The sequence below is a fragment of the Podarcis vaucheri genome (genome assembly GCF_965113315.1).
Source record: "Podarcis vaucheri genome assembly, chromosome: 13".
Taxonomy (NCBI): domain Eukaryota; kingdom Metazoa; phylum Chordata; class Lepidosauria; order Squamata; family Lacertidae; genus Podarcis; species Podarcis vaucheri.
In genome coordinates this window covers 25,561,004-25,576,438 of record NC_138751.1, presented here as the reverse complement: position 1 = coordinate 25,576,438, position 15,435 = coordinate 25,561,004, and the positions used below count along the sequence as shown (strand labels likewise).

Here is a 15,435-nt window from a genome sequence, read left to right as displayed (position 1 = left end):
CTCATGCAATGGTTGCAATTCCTATATGTATGCAATAGTAGTTGGCCATGGCAGGATACTTGCACAGGGATCTTTCAGGTTCATGCTGATGCTGCTGGATCTTTGCCCTTTGGTTTTAATTTCAGGGGCTGCTGGTGTGCAAAGCCATGGCCTCAAGCCCGGTATGGTGAGGCAATCATGTGACCTAACTTTTGAGTTTTCCCCATTGTAGCAGCAGTTCACATGTGGCCCGAGGAGTTCAGTGACCATCGGATCTGCTTTTGGTCTGATAACCAGGTAGTGGTGAGCGTCTTGGCAAAACAGTCCTCATGCTCCAGCAGAGTCTCCGCCCCTCCGCTCACGTGTTGGAGCTGCGCAGCTTAAGGTTTAATATTGTGCTTCTGCTCTCCTGATTACGGGATCCTCTAATGATGTCTCTGACACTGTATCCCATTTTCAGATGGAGCGCTTCAGATCCTGGGCTCCAGACACTCAGCTACTGCCAGACTTTTCCAGACCACCTGTGGCATTTTGACAACAATTAGTAATTTCAGAGAGCAGCAGCTTCCATTTCCCCTTCTGCTTCTAGCTCTTATGGGAAGGCCTGGATGGATTTCTTAGCCTTAAGCTGGCAGTCCGCGGCCATTCAGAGGAACTGGCCCCCATCCTCTGAGCAGATCCTGCAGTATTTGGTCCACCTGCCGCAGATTGGGCGTGCTGTTATAACTATCAGAATTCAGTCCGCTGCAATGTCTGTTATACTGAAGCTTTATTTTTCAGAGACCCTTGCATAAAGTTTGTAATGCGCAGGGCCTTGGAAGGTTGGAATAGGCTCCAACCTCATAGGACAGTGGGCAGGAAGTCGGTCAATTTTACCTATGCAGGATCTGCAACAAGTTAAAACTTGTCTGCTGGTAAAAGATCAAGGCGAGACTCCTTTCAGTAGTCCATTGCATTTTCGCACTGAGGGTTGGGGAAATGGTTGTTGGAGCCAGCACAGGGCTGAGAGTCTGGAGGCTTATTGCTTCAGGACTTATCCTTATCTGCTTTGGAGCTTGTCATTAGAGTTGGGAACTCTAAAACAGACTTAGTGGGCAGGAGTGCCACAATCAGGCTTCCCATTACAGATGAGGAGGGCCCTTGCCCAGTTATGGATAACAGAATATTTGGCTTTTTATTCCCTGGGGGCTGGCCCGCTCCTAGTGCATGAAAATGGGTTCCCGTTAGCCAGGCATCAATGTGCTTACGTCGTGCACCAGTTATTACGGCCTGCGGCTTGCTTACCGCTGAACACGCCTCATTCCTTACGATTAGGTGCTGCTGCAAAGGCTGCACACTGGGGGCCTGTCAGTAGACAGGATTGTGAATACGGGTCATTGGAAGTTTGACGCTGACAAGGGTCACAATGGAAGTGTCACAATGATGTCTGTGCTGATGCTTGTCTGTTATTTCCTTTTCTCATAGGAGCAGCGGTGCACATTTGGGCCACAGCACTGTACACTGGGCTGGCAAGTGCGCTGACAAGTCTGGACTGGGGCGCCATCTCAGTCTTCCTGCCCATGTGAACATATACTGGATGTCCAGATGGGGAATGCTTTGGGAGGAGGTCCTTCCTTTGGTGCGGTCGAGTGTGACCTGTGCAGGTCCTCCCGCAATGCTGGTGGTACAGCTGGGCGAGAATGTTTGCTGTCTTCCTCCAGCATAAGTTTGCATTCCTGCTTGCAAGAGGGCTTGGATTGAGTTGATGGCAGCTCTCCCTGGACTCAAAATAATTTAAGGCATTGGTTCAAGGTGGTCTGGAGGGGGGGTTGGAGCACCTGTCCCCTCCAATGCGCAAAGATGTTCCATTAAGGGAATCCAAGGATTCGCCATGCTTTTGTTGACCCCTTTCTGAGGGGTAGGGCCATGCAAGAGTCCCTGGGAGCATTTGGGGGTGAGCTTGAGTCTGATCCTGGTTCATTGCTCCCCCATGCTGTTTACTGGAACTGACGATATGGTGGGGCCCAGTCGTCAGTGCTGCCCTGCTGAGGTCAGGTGCAGCTAGTCGGGAACCAATGCCTAGACAAACTACCACCGAGCAGGCCAGAAAGCATGTTAATATGGCGGTGGAAAATAAAATAAAATAAATAAAATAAATAAAATAAAATAAAATAACATATAAAATAAAATAACAAATAAAATAAAATAGGTCCTTGCTTTAGGTGGTTCTGTGATACTGCACCCTGCTATTTTCTTCAAGTCTGTTCCCCTCTTTGGGGCAGATGGGGGGTGCATCTTTCCCCTATGGGGAACGACACCTGGCGGGATGCGATTGCCTTGGGATTCATTGCTCCCCCACAATGTTGCTGGTACTGACGATATGGTGGGGCCCAGTCGTCAGTGCTGCCCTGCTGAGGTCAGGTGCAGCTAGTCAGGAACCAGTGCCTAGACAAACTACCACCAAAGAGGCCGGGAAGCATGTTAATAAGGAAGTGTAAAATAAAATAAAATAAAAATAAAAATAAAATAAAATAAAATAAAAATAATAAAGTAAAATAGGCTTTGCTTCAGGTGGTTCCGTGATTTTGCACCCTGTGCTTACCTTCAAGGCTGCTGCCAGCTTTAGGGTGAATATTTCCCCTATAGGGAACGACACCTGGTTGGCTATGGTTGCTTTTGGGATTGAAGGAAGGGTTGCATTTGTGAGTGGTTTGGCGGTGAGCTAAGGCTCTGTGGCGGTTAGGCATTGGTTAAATTGGTTGGTGGAGGGGTATGGATTGGCTGTGCCTGCCCCTCCAATGCTGCTGCAGACGGGTATTCCGTTAAAGGAATTCTGAAGCTTACCATCCCCTTCGTCCAAACCCTTGGAGCAGGGTGCGGGCCGCGTAAGCTTCAAGGAACAAGCGCGGAGTAGCTGAGGGCCTGTGACGCAGCTCCAGCTGACTCTGTCCCTTGTTTCCTCCGGGACTGACTAGGGAGTCAGTGCTGTCCCCCATGGCGGGAGGGGACAGATAGTCATAACCAATGCCTAAGCAACCACTCTCAATTTGTATTTAAATAAAGTTGTGGCCAAAATTATGCCAAAAACCTTAAACAAAAATTATGTGTGATGTGTGAGTTATTGGGAAGGGGGTTTTGGTGGACCTCAACACGCAAAGCGTGTTCACATCAAAAGAGAGCACGTGTTGCGGTTGGGGCCGAACAAAACCCCATGTTAGTGACCAGGCCATAGATGGCTAGAGGCCTGGGAGCAGACTGGAGGATGTTGTTACTGGGGCAATTTGGATGTTGCCAATTTAGGGGTGGGATCAATGGCTTTATAAGCAGGGTCCACAGCTTTCTCTTTCTCTTTTGCTGTGGACACCGGATCTCCCGCCCGCCCTCCCTTGCTTGGGCTTGCGCCTTGACCTTGCTCTGCCTGTCATGGGGTCGTTCGCCTTGGTGCGGGGGCCCAGTAGGAATTTTTCCAATTGGCTGATTAGTGCGTGCCTTTTGGGTTTTGCCTACTGCTTAGCAAATCGTCACAACTTGTAAGGTTGGCGGTTAGGCATTGGTTAAATTGGTTGGTGGAGGGGTATGGATTGGCTGTGCCTGCCCCTCCAATGCTGCTGCAGACGGGTATTCCATTAAAGGAATTCTGAAGCTTACCATCCCCTTCGTCCAAACCCTTGGAGCAGGGTGCGGGCCGCGTAAGCTTCAAGGAACAAGCGCGGAGTAGCTGAGGGCCTGTGACGCAGCTCCAGCTGACTCTGTCCCTTGTTTCCTCCGGGACTGACTAGGGAGTCAGTGCTGTCCCCCATGGCGGGAGGGGACAGATAGTCATAACCAATGCCTAAGCAACCACTCTCAATTTGTATTTAAATAAAGTTGTGGCCAAAATTATGCCAAAAACCTTAAACAAAAATTATGTGTGATGTGTGAGTTATTGGGAAGGGGGTTTTGGTGGACCTCAACACGCAACAAGTTTTAACTGTTTTTATCTTTATTGTATATTTTTAAACTCAATGTACACTGTGTTGCCAGAGGGGCCATGGCCCCAGGCATGATTTTTTGAGGAGGGATGAAACAGGCCTCTCTGTGCCCCTCTCCAAGCCTTGGAAGAGGGGCACCTGGTTTTCACCCTCCAAGTGCCATTTTGGCTGGCCGGGCTCCCCTGGAGGAGAGAGCTTAACTACTAGTCCTGGTTTGAATGATGTGCTATAACAAAACTGGTTGTAACAAGCAGCACCATCTACTACAATAGTAGTTTATTTTAAGAGAATGATGTATTATCTATAGAGAGTCAATATTTGTTTTCAAAAGATGATTTAATCTAATGTTTATCTCTTTTTTCAGATTCAGCAAGCATTTTAGTCATGAATGCCAAAAAAGACAACAAATCTTCTGTCTCTGACTTTCTACTCCTTGAGTTCTCATCAATACGGGAACTGCAGATTCTACACTTCTCTCTGTTTCTGGTATTGTACCTGGCAATTGTATTAGGGAATCTTCTCATAATATCTGCAGTCACCTTTGACCAGAAACTTCACACTCCCATGTATTTCTTTCTGATGAACTTGGCCATCCAGGACCTAGGTACTGTTTCAGTCACTATTCCTAATTCCGTGGCCAATTCTCTCATGAATAACAGACACATTTCTTCTGCGGGATGTGCTGCTCAAGTCCTCTCACTTCTATTCTTTCTATCATCTGATATTGCTCTCCTTACAGTCATGGCATACGATCGATATGTCGCCATTTGCAATCCATTACAATATGAAATGGTGATGAATAGGACATTCTGCACTCAAATGATTGCTGGTGTGTGGGTTGCTGGCCTTCTCTATGCAGTCATGCACACTAGTGCAACTTTTGCAACTCCATTCTGCTCAAATATTGTCAACCAGTTTTTCTGTGAGGTCCCATCGTTGCTAACAATTGCATGTTCTAATTTATACCTAATAGAAAATGGAGTTTTGGTAGTGAGTATAATCCTGCTGGCTGGCTGCTTTGCCTTCATTGTCATCACTTATATACACATCTTCATGGCCGTTCTGAAAATTCCTTCTATTCAGGGAAGGAAAAAGGCCTTCTCCACTTGCATTCCCCACCTTGTGGTCTTCTCCATATTTTGCTTCACAGGAAGTTTTGCTTACTTCAGGCCTCCTTCTAAAACCCCATCATTTCTTGACATTGCCTTAACTGTGATGTATACCATTATACCACCCATGTTCAATCCAATAATCTACAGCATGCGAAATAAGGAGATTAAAAATTCTTTATCAAAGCTGTTGGGTTTGAAGACCTCTTCTATGAATATCTTTTCCAGGCTTATTCTGAAAACAGGAAATCTCTCTCTGTGAGTAGAATCATAGGGCGCTCCTGAAACACACTGTCCTTGTTAGACATGTAGATTCAAAATTCCCCCTGTGTCACAATATCTTCTTGAATTTCCCTAGCTCAGTTGTACTGTTCACACTTCACTTCTCTGATCACGTAGCCTGTTGAATTGATCTTACATTAATATATTTACTGTGCTGTTCCTCTTCAACTGAACTGTGGGAAATAATTTCAAGGCAGCCTACAACTGGCTGAACACCCACTCAACCCAGCAGACCTTAATCCCCTGCCAGATGGATGGGAATAGGACATATCTCCCTCATCCTCTGTTGACCCAGAACATGGAAATGGCAATTTGAACTGAGTATTCTTTCTGACAGTGAGCATAGAAGCAAGCTTCTTGAAGCTACTGTTCCTCTGGCTAGTGAATGGGGTTAGGCTTGTCTTCCTCTTGCTGTGATGTCCTTTCACTGAGTTGGGACAGTGTTTTTCATTAAAGAGGAGAAAAAATATTGTTTTTACATATTGAGGGCTTGGACTGTGGAATCAAATGGAGTCATATTAAGTCTCTGCTACTAGTCAGAGCACTAAGGACCATTGGAACTCTAAACACCCTCCCTCTAAGGATGTGCAGCACGGCAAAGGTTAGTTCAAACTGCTTCTGTACATCAACCTCTGATGCTTTCATTCCTCTTCTTTCCATAATCTCTTTTGTGTCTTGTATAATTTTTTATTTTATTTTGTTTTCATTGTCTTAAATAACTTATTTGGAATTAGTTATTTTGTTTTCATTTGCCCAATTCATATCCCATCCTGCAGCCCTTTCATCAAGAGACATTGCCAGTCTGCTGTCTGTAACTTCAGCGTTTTGTATTCAGATAGCATGACTTTTTCAGGCATTCTTTAGAAAGGAATGCACCCACCAAATTTCTGATTAGACAGAGGACAAATGTTTCATAACTTATATAGGTGACTTTAAAAGGTGGAGACCTTTTAGTGCATGTTATGCAGCAACTGCCCTGTGATTCTTGCAGATTGTTCCAGAGTGCTTTGCTTATTTTTCATTTAATTTTAAATAATTTAAATAGTTTAAATAAATAAGGTAAGAAAAGTATCTAGTTATTTTCACCAGAAACAATGAGAAAGTATGCTCAACAAAAAAAAACTTTAAGAATGGAAATAATGTTCAAATGGCCAAAATAATGTGAATCATAAGCCCTAATTAGTCAGGCTGGGTGGGGAGACATGTATAACAGAACTCTATGTAATTTTGTTGCTTCACCTCTTAAGTTTGACTAATGCAAATAGACAGAAAAAATGCAAATAAATAATTTTAAAAGACTGATTTATTTTTTATTCAAACAGTTCTCATTTACCTGCCTACAATGAGCCTGGAGCTGACTACTGTTACGAACAGAAGTACAAAACATGAAGTTAACCTTTTCCCTTCATGTCTAAAATGGTGAAGCAATGACATTTGAAAATGTATTATCTATTGAAAAAGTACCAAGGTTTTTTTATATTCTTATAGTGATGACCTGGGTAGAATAATAGGATCATAGACTAGTTGGAAGGGACCACAACAGTCATCCTGTGTAAGTCCCTGCAATGCAGGAATCTTTCACCCAACATGGGGTTTGAACCCATGATCCTGTGATTAAGTGTCTCAAGTTCTACCAACTGAGCTATGTGGCTCTCTTTCACAGCCTCTTCCTGCTCAGTAAACCCTGTTGCCTCTTCAGCTTCTGACACATCCTTCTCCCAGTCTGCTCCTTCTTCTTCCTCTGAGCGTGCATCATCATCCCACCACCAACCACCTGACTCTGAACCTTCTTCCCCTGGGGGTTCCTTTGTTGGTTCTTCAGCTGGTGCCTCACACCACTGTTCTGTATCTAGCCAGTCCATGATGGCATACTTCACATAATTAGAAATCCTGTCTGTCTGTAACTTCAGGGCCCAGATCCCAGTGGTCTTTCATACTCTGGCTGACACCAGAGGCCATATTGTACTTCCTTTCAGCAGCAGCAGCATTTTTGGTTTAGTATTTTAATTGACTTTATCTTTCTTTATGTCTGTCCATCCATGGCTATACATAAAGTAGGGCACACAAAGATGGCAGAATGTCTTTCATTAAAGGGGAAAACACTGTTTGTATCAGCATACTGAGTGCTAAGACTGTGGAAAGAAATGGAAGTATATTAGGCTCTCTTCTGCCAGCCGGGGCATCAAGGACCATTCAGAGTCTACATCTCCTGCTAGCTCAGCGGTATATTTTGCTCTCACCCCTTCTGTATCTAAAACACTGAGTTTGGATAATCATTTGTATCTTTATGTAATGCAGAAGCAATGGAAAGGTGTGAAAACAGGATCCTTTTGATTTTAACTTTGGTGAACCAAAGCACAAGCCATAAGAAATTATTTGTTTGTGTGTGTTTCTTTTAAATCAGAGGCTGATTAAGATAATCTGCTTTACAGTAGTTTCCAAATGTCCCACTTTTATACATTCTATTGCTTCCAAATGTGTAATATTAAAGCCAGAATAATGCTTAGGTCTAAAGCAGGGGTGGTGTTTTCAGCCAAGCACCATATTGCATCTCTGGAAACCTTCAGGGGCCATGTAGCATGCATAGCTGTCAATGTTTTCCTTTTTTTAAGGGAAATTCCCTTATTCCGAATAGGATTCCTCACAAGAAAAGGGAAAAGTTGACAGCTATGGTAGCACGTCTAGAGCAAAACTGGGTGTAGCAATGACTGTGAATTTTACCTCTGCATAATAGGCTAGTTTCTACACTCTCACACAACACTCTGTAAGCTCCAGCTACAAAAAAAGGCATTATCAGAGCTCAAGGACTCATTCCAGCCAGTGAAAACATTCAAAAAATGTGTGAGGCAGGGTTGGGGAGGGAGTCTGGCTGGTGATGATGTGCAGCCAGTGGAGAGTTTCAAGAGCCAAGTAAAGGTCTGTGTTGGCCTCCACAACTGGGTATCTAAAGGATATCAGTATAAATTCCTCTCATCTTCATTAGGGGTATTAATGTGGGTTGTTCTGTTGTATCTCTCAGTTTACTTAGACTGTGGCAAGCTTATTCTAGCCATGCTCGCCCATAAAACATTTAATCCCACTTTTCCTAGGATGAAGGCACAATAGAAACCATGTTTGACTATTGTGAACCTGTTCTTCACCAATGACCATTTGTTTATCCAGTTTCTACCTATGGCTCTATTTCCAATTCTGCTAAATATAAACTGCATGGGAAAAACAGTGCTGGGATGTGGGGCCATTGGAAAGCAGGAGTAATGGCTACAAAAGGATCATTCTGCATCCTGCTTTCTATATGTATATGGTTTTGTGATGGGGAAAAATAGCATCTATATAATGATACTCACAAATTGTGAATTAAAAACAAGTGAATAAGCCAAAATTCACAGCACATACAGTAAAAGTGTACAAGTGTACAGGTAACCTGAAATAAATTACATTTTATCTATCAATTTACATTTCCAAAGGATTATAATTAATTCAAATAAAATGAATATAATCTTTTAAAGAGAAAAATGTAAACATGTTACTATTTGTAATTCAATACTAGCATTTGTGTTAAATCAGTTTTAGGTTGTCTTGATTTCAGCTGGAAATTGCAGTCCTATCCACAATAATCTGCCACTGTGTCTCATTGATTTTAATATTACACACAATACACACACAGAGAGAGAGAGAGAGAGAGAGAGGAGTGGTACCTCGGTTTAAGAACAGTCCTGTTTAAGAACAATTTAGTTTATGAACTCCGCAAAACCAGAAGTAGTGTCCTGGTGTAGCTATAGAGGCAGAGGTGGTACTTCAACAACATCTGCAGAGCTACAGATTAGTCATTGCTGGTATAAAGCCTTATAGAGATGAATTCAACATGCAATATAAGGCTACAATCCATAGTACACTTTCCTGGGATTAATTCCCATTCAATCCAATGATACCTGCTTCTGAGTAAAGTGATGTACGATAGGACAAATCTTATGCAAGCCATCTAGGCAACTGCAACTGTTCGCTAAAATGAAGAGTGGGTTTTGCCTAAGAACTGGGGGAAAATATTGACAAGCAGCTTCCAGAATGCAATTTTGAGCTCCCTGTTTCTTATGCTATAGATGACCGGGTTCATTATTGGTGGCACCATGCAGTAGAACATAGAAACCAAGAAGTCAAATGCTGATGGGGACCCAGATGTTGGCTTTAGGTAGACAAACATGCCACTTACCATAAACAGGGAGATAACAATAAAATGAGGCAAGCAAGTTGAAAAGACTTTTTGCTTCCCTTGACTGGATGGGATTCTCAGAACAGCTCTGAAGATCTGAACATAAGAAAAAACAATTAGAAAAAAGTAAACAAAGCCAAAACAAGACCCCAGAATCAGAACCCGGACTTCATTGATATATGAGTCAAAGCAAGAGATCTTTAGCAGTTGTGGGATTTCACAGAAGAATTGATTGATGACATTAGAACAGAACTCCACAGTGAACGTTGTTCCAGTGTGCATTGCTGAATAGAAAAGTCCACCGATCCATGCACTGGTTGCCATCTGAATGCAAGCTTTCTTGTTCATGATAGTCTCATAATGCAGTGGATTGCAGATGGCAACATAGCGATCATATGCCATGACACCAAGAATGATGAAATGGGAGACCATGAAGAAAACAAGGAAGAATACTTGGCAAACACAGCCAGAGTAAGAGATGGCTTGGTTTTTCGTCAAGGAATTTGCAATGGACTTGGGAACTGTAACAGATATGGAACCAAAGTCTTGTAATGACAGATTAGCCAGAAAAAAGTACATGGGTGTATGAAGCTGATGGCTATAAATGATGACTGTGATGATGAGAAGGTTTTCTATGAAGGCCACCAAATACACTGTGACAAAAAAAATAATGTGGAATATCTGCAGCTCCTGCATCTCAGAGAATCCGAGCAGAAGGAATCCATTCACTCTTGACTGGTTCAACATTGTATTGTTCAGAGTTCTATTTGTTACCTGTGCAAAGAAAGATGCAGCACGACTTCTTTTTTCATTTGATTGTATCTATTTGTGAAATGGAGTGGTTCTCTTTGGACAAAATATCCTTCCCTTTCTGGCAGTGGTGATGGAAATAAAAATTGTACTAATGAACTTTATTGATATCTCATTTTTAATTGTACCCAGAAGGTTCAGTTCTCAGGAGTTAAGTGCAGCTCAGCCGCACTAAGTCAGACACATTTTGGGAGTCATGTGCTCATAATGACTGTGATTCAATGGCTGTTATTTAACTTGAAAGCATTGTTTTGATGATGACTCTGTTTATATGATTGAATGTTGACACCCCCACCCTTGAATGGAGCTGAGGAGTAGGAAAGGTCTTTGGTAGGGTTTGTGGGTGGTATTCCTAGTTGTGGGGGGGGGGGACAAGATCAAGGACCAGTCTGTATTTTGGGCATGGTGACAGAACTGGATTCACCTAGCCTGTGGCACAGTGTGACTTAAGAGTTAGCCCTCCTGGACAATTGAGTAAACTGGGCCCATTCATTCATGAATATTGTTGAGCCTTAGGAGGGTATTATTGCTTACTCAACCCAGTAGGCTTTATATCTGACAGGCCGCTGAATGTATGTTTGAGATGAATAAGGCCCTCGAATGAACTAGGCTTACTTGAGGCCATCTTATTCCAGATGGGCTTCAGGTCTCTTTGGGGTCTAGTCCATTCACTATGTGGTAGAGATCAGTCAGCATCGGGATTCATCCACCTATTAAGGGAAGCCTACCTCCTTTGGGGACTTTTGGAGAGATTATTGTGGATGTGCCAAAGATATTGATGATATGGAAACAGAGGAGCACTATGTGCAATGAGTTGCCATGTTTGCAAGTCCTGTTCATGAGTTCCCATAAACTATAAGCAGCTAAATAGAACTCCTCCAACTCACTTCCTTATTCAGCCTGGCTTCCTCTCAGTAGTAGCCCCTCTCCCTCAGACCATGTGCTCTAGCAGAGCATACAGCTACATTCACAATCTAACTCTCCAAATCAAGCCTCCAAACAGCTCAGACAAGCAACCAGCCTTAATCCAAAAGCCTCAAAGTCTTCTTCCATTTAGCCAGGGCCGTCTTTACAAGGGGTGCGGGACACCTGGGCACCAAATTCAGGGGGTGCTAGGTGCCCGCCACTGAAGCCACCTAAGCTCTTAACTATCTACATGTTATGAAATAATAAATAATTTTGATCAAGTTAGAAAAACAAAATACATATATACCTAGGTATTACCGAAATGTATACCTACTGTTTCACTAAAGGACTTTCGACTTTGTGCACTCATTTACCAAAGATGTGCCATGCCAGTGGCGGCCCTTGTCATTCACAATGGTGGCACTTGACTCAATGACGGTGCTTGTCATTCACAGTGGCAGCCCTTGTCATTCTCAACAGCACCATGCACACAAAATTAACTCTTACATCAAAATATTATGTTATATATTGCATTGATATGTGCTGCTAAGCGGCAGCGGGGTCAGCAGCACCTTTGACACGACTGATGTTTCTCCTAAGTAGGTGCCTAAACAATACTTACAAGTTTATGTGTGGTGGTGTTGTACACTTAAGTATAATAAATGTGTTGTAAATAAAGTTTGTTTATTTGTCCTCCCTTCTTTCATAAACAAGAGATAAGGCATAAACATTGTGTCTGACATAAGCATAATAAAAGTTAATTTGGGGGCTAAACTAAATTTGATCCTTGTGCAGCCAGGTCCTTGCGCCCTGGCTGCACATATGCTGAAGACTGCGCTGAATTTAGCTCTGTAAGTATTGTTGGTTTAGTAATCTCTTTATTTATGTATATCTTTGCATGGCAAGGCATAAAGTAAGGCATGCAAAGACTGCAGGATGTAGAGAGCAAGCTTTGTATCAGCATATTGAGGGCTGGGATGTTGGAACCAAATGGAAGTATATTATGGCTTCTTCTACCAGCTAGAACAGCAAGGCACATTGGGAATCTAAACCCTCTGCTTCCAAGAATATGTATACTTTGTCTCTTCTTTTCTACACTTTCTCCATCACTGTTCATCAACTCTTTTTCGCAATCAATCCTTTTGATAATCTTTTCTCAGAGATCAAGACTTGCTTAGTCATTATCACCTGGCGATTGGTCAGTGTCCTCATCTGGTTACATGGGACCCACAGGTTTAGGCTCACCCCAGGCAGCAAAATATCTTGGGCCATCCCTGGGAACTACCTGAAACCAATCATTGATATTTGAGATGCGGGTGGCACTGTGGTCTAAATCACTGAGTCTTTTGGGCTTGCTGATCATAAGGTCGGCAGTTTGAATCCGTGCGACGGACTGTGCGAACCCAGTGCTTTGTCACAGCTCCTGCCAACCTAGCAGTTTGAAAGCATACCAGCGCAAGTAGATAAATAGATACCACTGTGGCAGGAAGGTAAAATACATTTATGTGTGATCTGGCATTCATTATGGTGTTTTAGTCATGGTGGCCACATGAAAAGCTGTCCCAGAAAAGCTGTCTACAGACAAATGCCAGCTCCCTTGACCTGAAAGTGTAGATGAGCCCCATAAGCCCCATAGTAGAATTCGACTGGACTTAACTGTCCAGTGGTCCTTTATCTTTACCTACCTTTACAATTGGTAGTTACAACTTCCAGATCAATTTAGATTGGCAGATTCAAATTCACCCTGTGTCACAAAGTTTTCTTGCATTCCACCACCTCAGCTGCTCCATTCACACTTTTGCATGTCAGATCACATGACATGTTGATTACATTAATTTACTTCAAAGTTCTATCAGTTGAATGATTCCCAAGGTGGTGTCAGGCATCAGAGGATCCAACCCCCCACAGCAGGTTGCCAGGAATGGATAAGACAAGGAAAGTTCTACCAATGCTTTTTATTCAATATTCACAGAGAGAGGCTTAGAAATGCAGCCTCTTGGAGTAATGGTATTGCTCCGAGTGAAACCCCATCCCCTCTGTCTCTCCCATTTCCTCATAAGTCATCACTATGGGTGCTGGAAAGCGCCTTTTGCCTTTGAGCTCTTTGCTCTCCTACTTTCAAGGTCTGCTGTGTTCTGGTAGGGCGTGGGTCTGGAATGCTTTCTAAAGACACTGAGTCCATCAGCTGTCTCTCCCATAGTCTCTTCCTCCTCCTCCTTTCCCATTATTTCCCAACTTTCCCCCTCATCTGCCTCTGAGCTATAACTTCCCTCAAACCCCTTTTGTAATTCTGATCTGTCTCCTTCTTCTCTAGAAGGGACAGGCTGGGGAGGCAGTCTCCACCATTCCTCCTCTGCCCAGTCCCTGACATCTGGCCTACAAAAGGCTGAACCCAGTCACCAGACCTTTCTTTTGTTCTCATCAGTGGAAGTTAAATTTGTTCAGTTCAGCTACATTTACATCACAGTGGGAGCAGAAAAAAGAACCTCTTTTCCAATGCTAGGTGCTTGGGTGGGGTTGCACAGTGAAAGGACCCTGAATTTAAAAGGCAATGCTTCTTTTTTTACAACTTTTTGTTTTTGAACAAATACAATGACCATTAAACATAGCATAGTAAACATTATCTTAAACATTTCAAAAGAAAACATTATTAAAAGGAATCAAATATAAACTGCACATTTCAAACAGCATAATTAGCAAGAAAACAAAATATTGTCATAACCTTTCTTCAAGAGATTGCTGAAGTGCTCCTTTCAACAAGAAACTGAGCCTTTAATGGAAGACAGTGCCAATATAGATACAGCGGACACATTGTGTTTCAGCTTTTAAATTTCTGCTGGAAACTTTTCTATTCCATCAGGTTAATGCTGGCAATGAAGGATACATCATTCCATAATAGCTGACTTCTGATTTTAACATCTCTATGTGGTTTTTATTGTATGATTTTATGCATATTTTTGTGAACCACTCTGTTATTTTGAATGAATAGCAATATATAAATATGCATGGCAAATGAATAGCAATATATAAATATGCATATAAATAAACAGCTGAGATGTTTATTCTTATTCTCCCCTTGCTATCTAAAGTTCAGCATATCTAAAGTTCAGCTATCTAAAGTTCAGCATGCTGTGTGAGGGTCTGTTTGCTTGTCATACCTTAGTCCTATACAGTCAGAACACTCAAACGTTCTGTAAATATGGATGTGGGGTTCCACTTAAGCCAGCCCCAAACATTGCACATATCAACTAACTTTCCTCCCTTATATCCACTTGTAAACATCAGCTGAGAGGGAGCTATAGATATGAAGGTTTCCTCCCTACAATGTTCATATTTACATGACAGGAGGTGCAATCCAGCACATGTGATGTAAGTGGTGAGGATTTTCAGTGCAACTCCACTTCCCAACTAAATGCTGATAGACTGGAAGCAATATGGCAAATGGGGGGGGGGGGGAATCTGTCACATCCAGTACATGAGGATGCTTGGGCCTAAAGCAGGGATGAGGAACATTTTTCAGCCAAGCACCACATTAAATCAATGGCAAACTTCAAGGGTCACATGCCACTGCTGGATGGGGCCAGAGACAAAACTGGGTATGGCAGTGAATGTGAATTTTACCCCTGTAAAGTAGGTTAGTTTCTATACACTCTCATACCCCTCTGTATACCCCCATCCATCCAGACAAAAAAAGAGACATTATCAGAGCTCAAGGGCACATTCCAGCCAGAGGAAACACTCAAAAAGGGTGTGAAACAGGGTTGGAGAGGGGATTTGGTTGGTGAGGATGTGTGGCCCATGGACAGTCTCAAAAGGCAAGTAGAGAGGCCTGAAGAGCTGCATTTGGCCCCCACAATTGAAGATATAAATGATCCCAGTAAAAAATCCTTCCATCTTCATTAGGGGTATTACTGCAGGTTGCACTATCTCTTGATTTACTTAGACTGTGGCAGGTTTCATCCAGTCACATGCTCCCATTCCTTTATAAAGGGGAAGTTGTGGCTGCATCAAAGCCATCTTCCACCTTACCTGTCATATATGCAAGTTTATAGCATCTAGACACAAATGATTGATTAAAAACAAGTGAAAATCTATGGTACCTGCAAGAAATAGGTATATAGGTAAGGTCAGTTGAATAAAACTATGTTTTTATAAGCTTATATCTCCAAGAAGTAAAAATTAATTCAAATAT

General features: G+C 42.7%; 3 protein-coding genes across 3 annotated transcripts in view; 1 reads left to right on the top strand and 2 right to left on the bottom strand.

Moving 5' to 3' along the window:
- Nucleotides 1-4,313: 4,313 nt before the first annotated feature.
- Nucleotides 4,314-5,300, top strand: LOC309516574 (olfactory receptor 14A16-like; the record flags this gene model as incomplete). The annotated part of the gene is made up of 1 exon (XM_082195335.1): nucleotides 4,314-5,300. The coding sequence occupies one exon, from the start codon at nucleotides 4,314-4,316 to the stop codon at nucleotides 5,298-5,300; it is 987 nt and encodes a 328-aa protein (XP_082051461.1).
- Nucleotides 5,301-9,320: 4,020 nt separating this feature from the next.
- Nucleotides 9,321-10,274, bottom strand: LOC309516573 (olfactory receptor 14A16-like; the record flags this gene model as incomplete). The annotated part of the gene is made up of 1 exon (XM_082195334.1): nucleotides 9,321-10,274. The coding sequence occupies one exon, from the start codon at nucleotides 10,272-10,274 to the stop codon at nucleotides 9,321-9,323; it is 954 nt and encodes a 317-aa protein (XP_082051460.1).
- Nucleotides 10,275-15,334: 5,060 nt separating this feature from the next.
- The window catches only part of LOC309516572 (olfactory receptor 14A16-like), a gene marked incomplete at both ends in the record, with an annotated part of 40,752 nt that continues 40,651 nt past the window's right edge, over nucleotides 15,335-15,435 (bottom strand). The window contains one exon of the mRNA XM_082195333.1: nucleotides 15,335-15,343. Coding sequence (XP_082051459.1) covers nucleotides 15,335-15,343 — 9 coding nt within the window. The remainder of the gene's footprint in view (nucleotides 15,344-15,435) is intronic.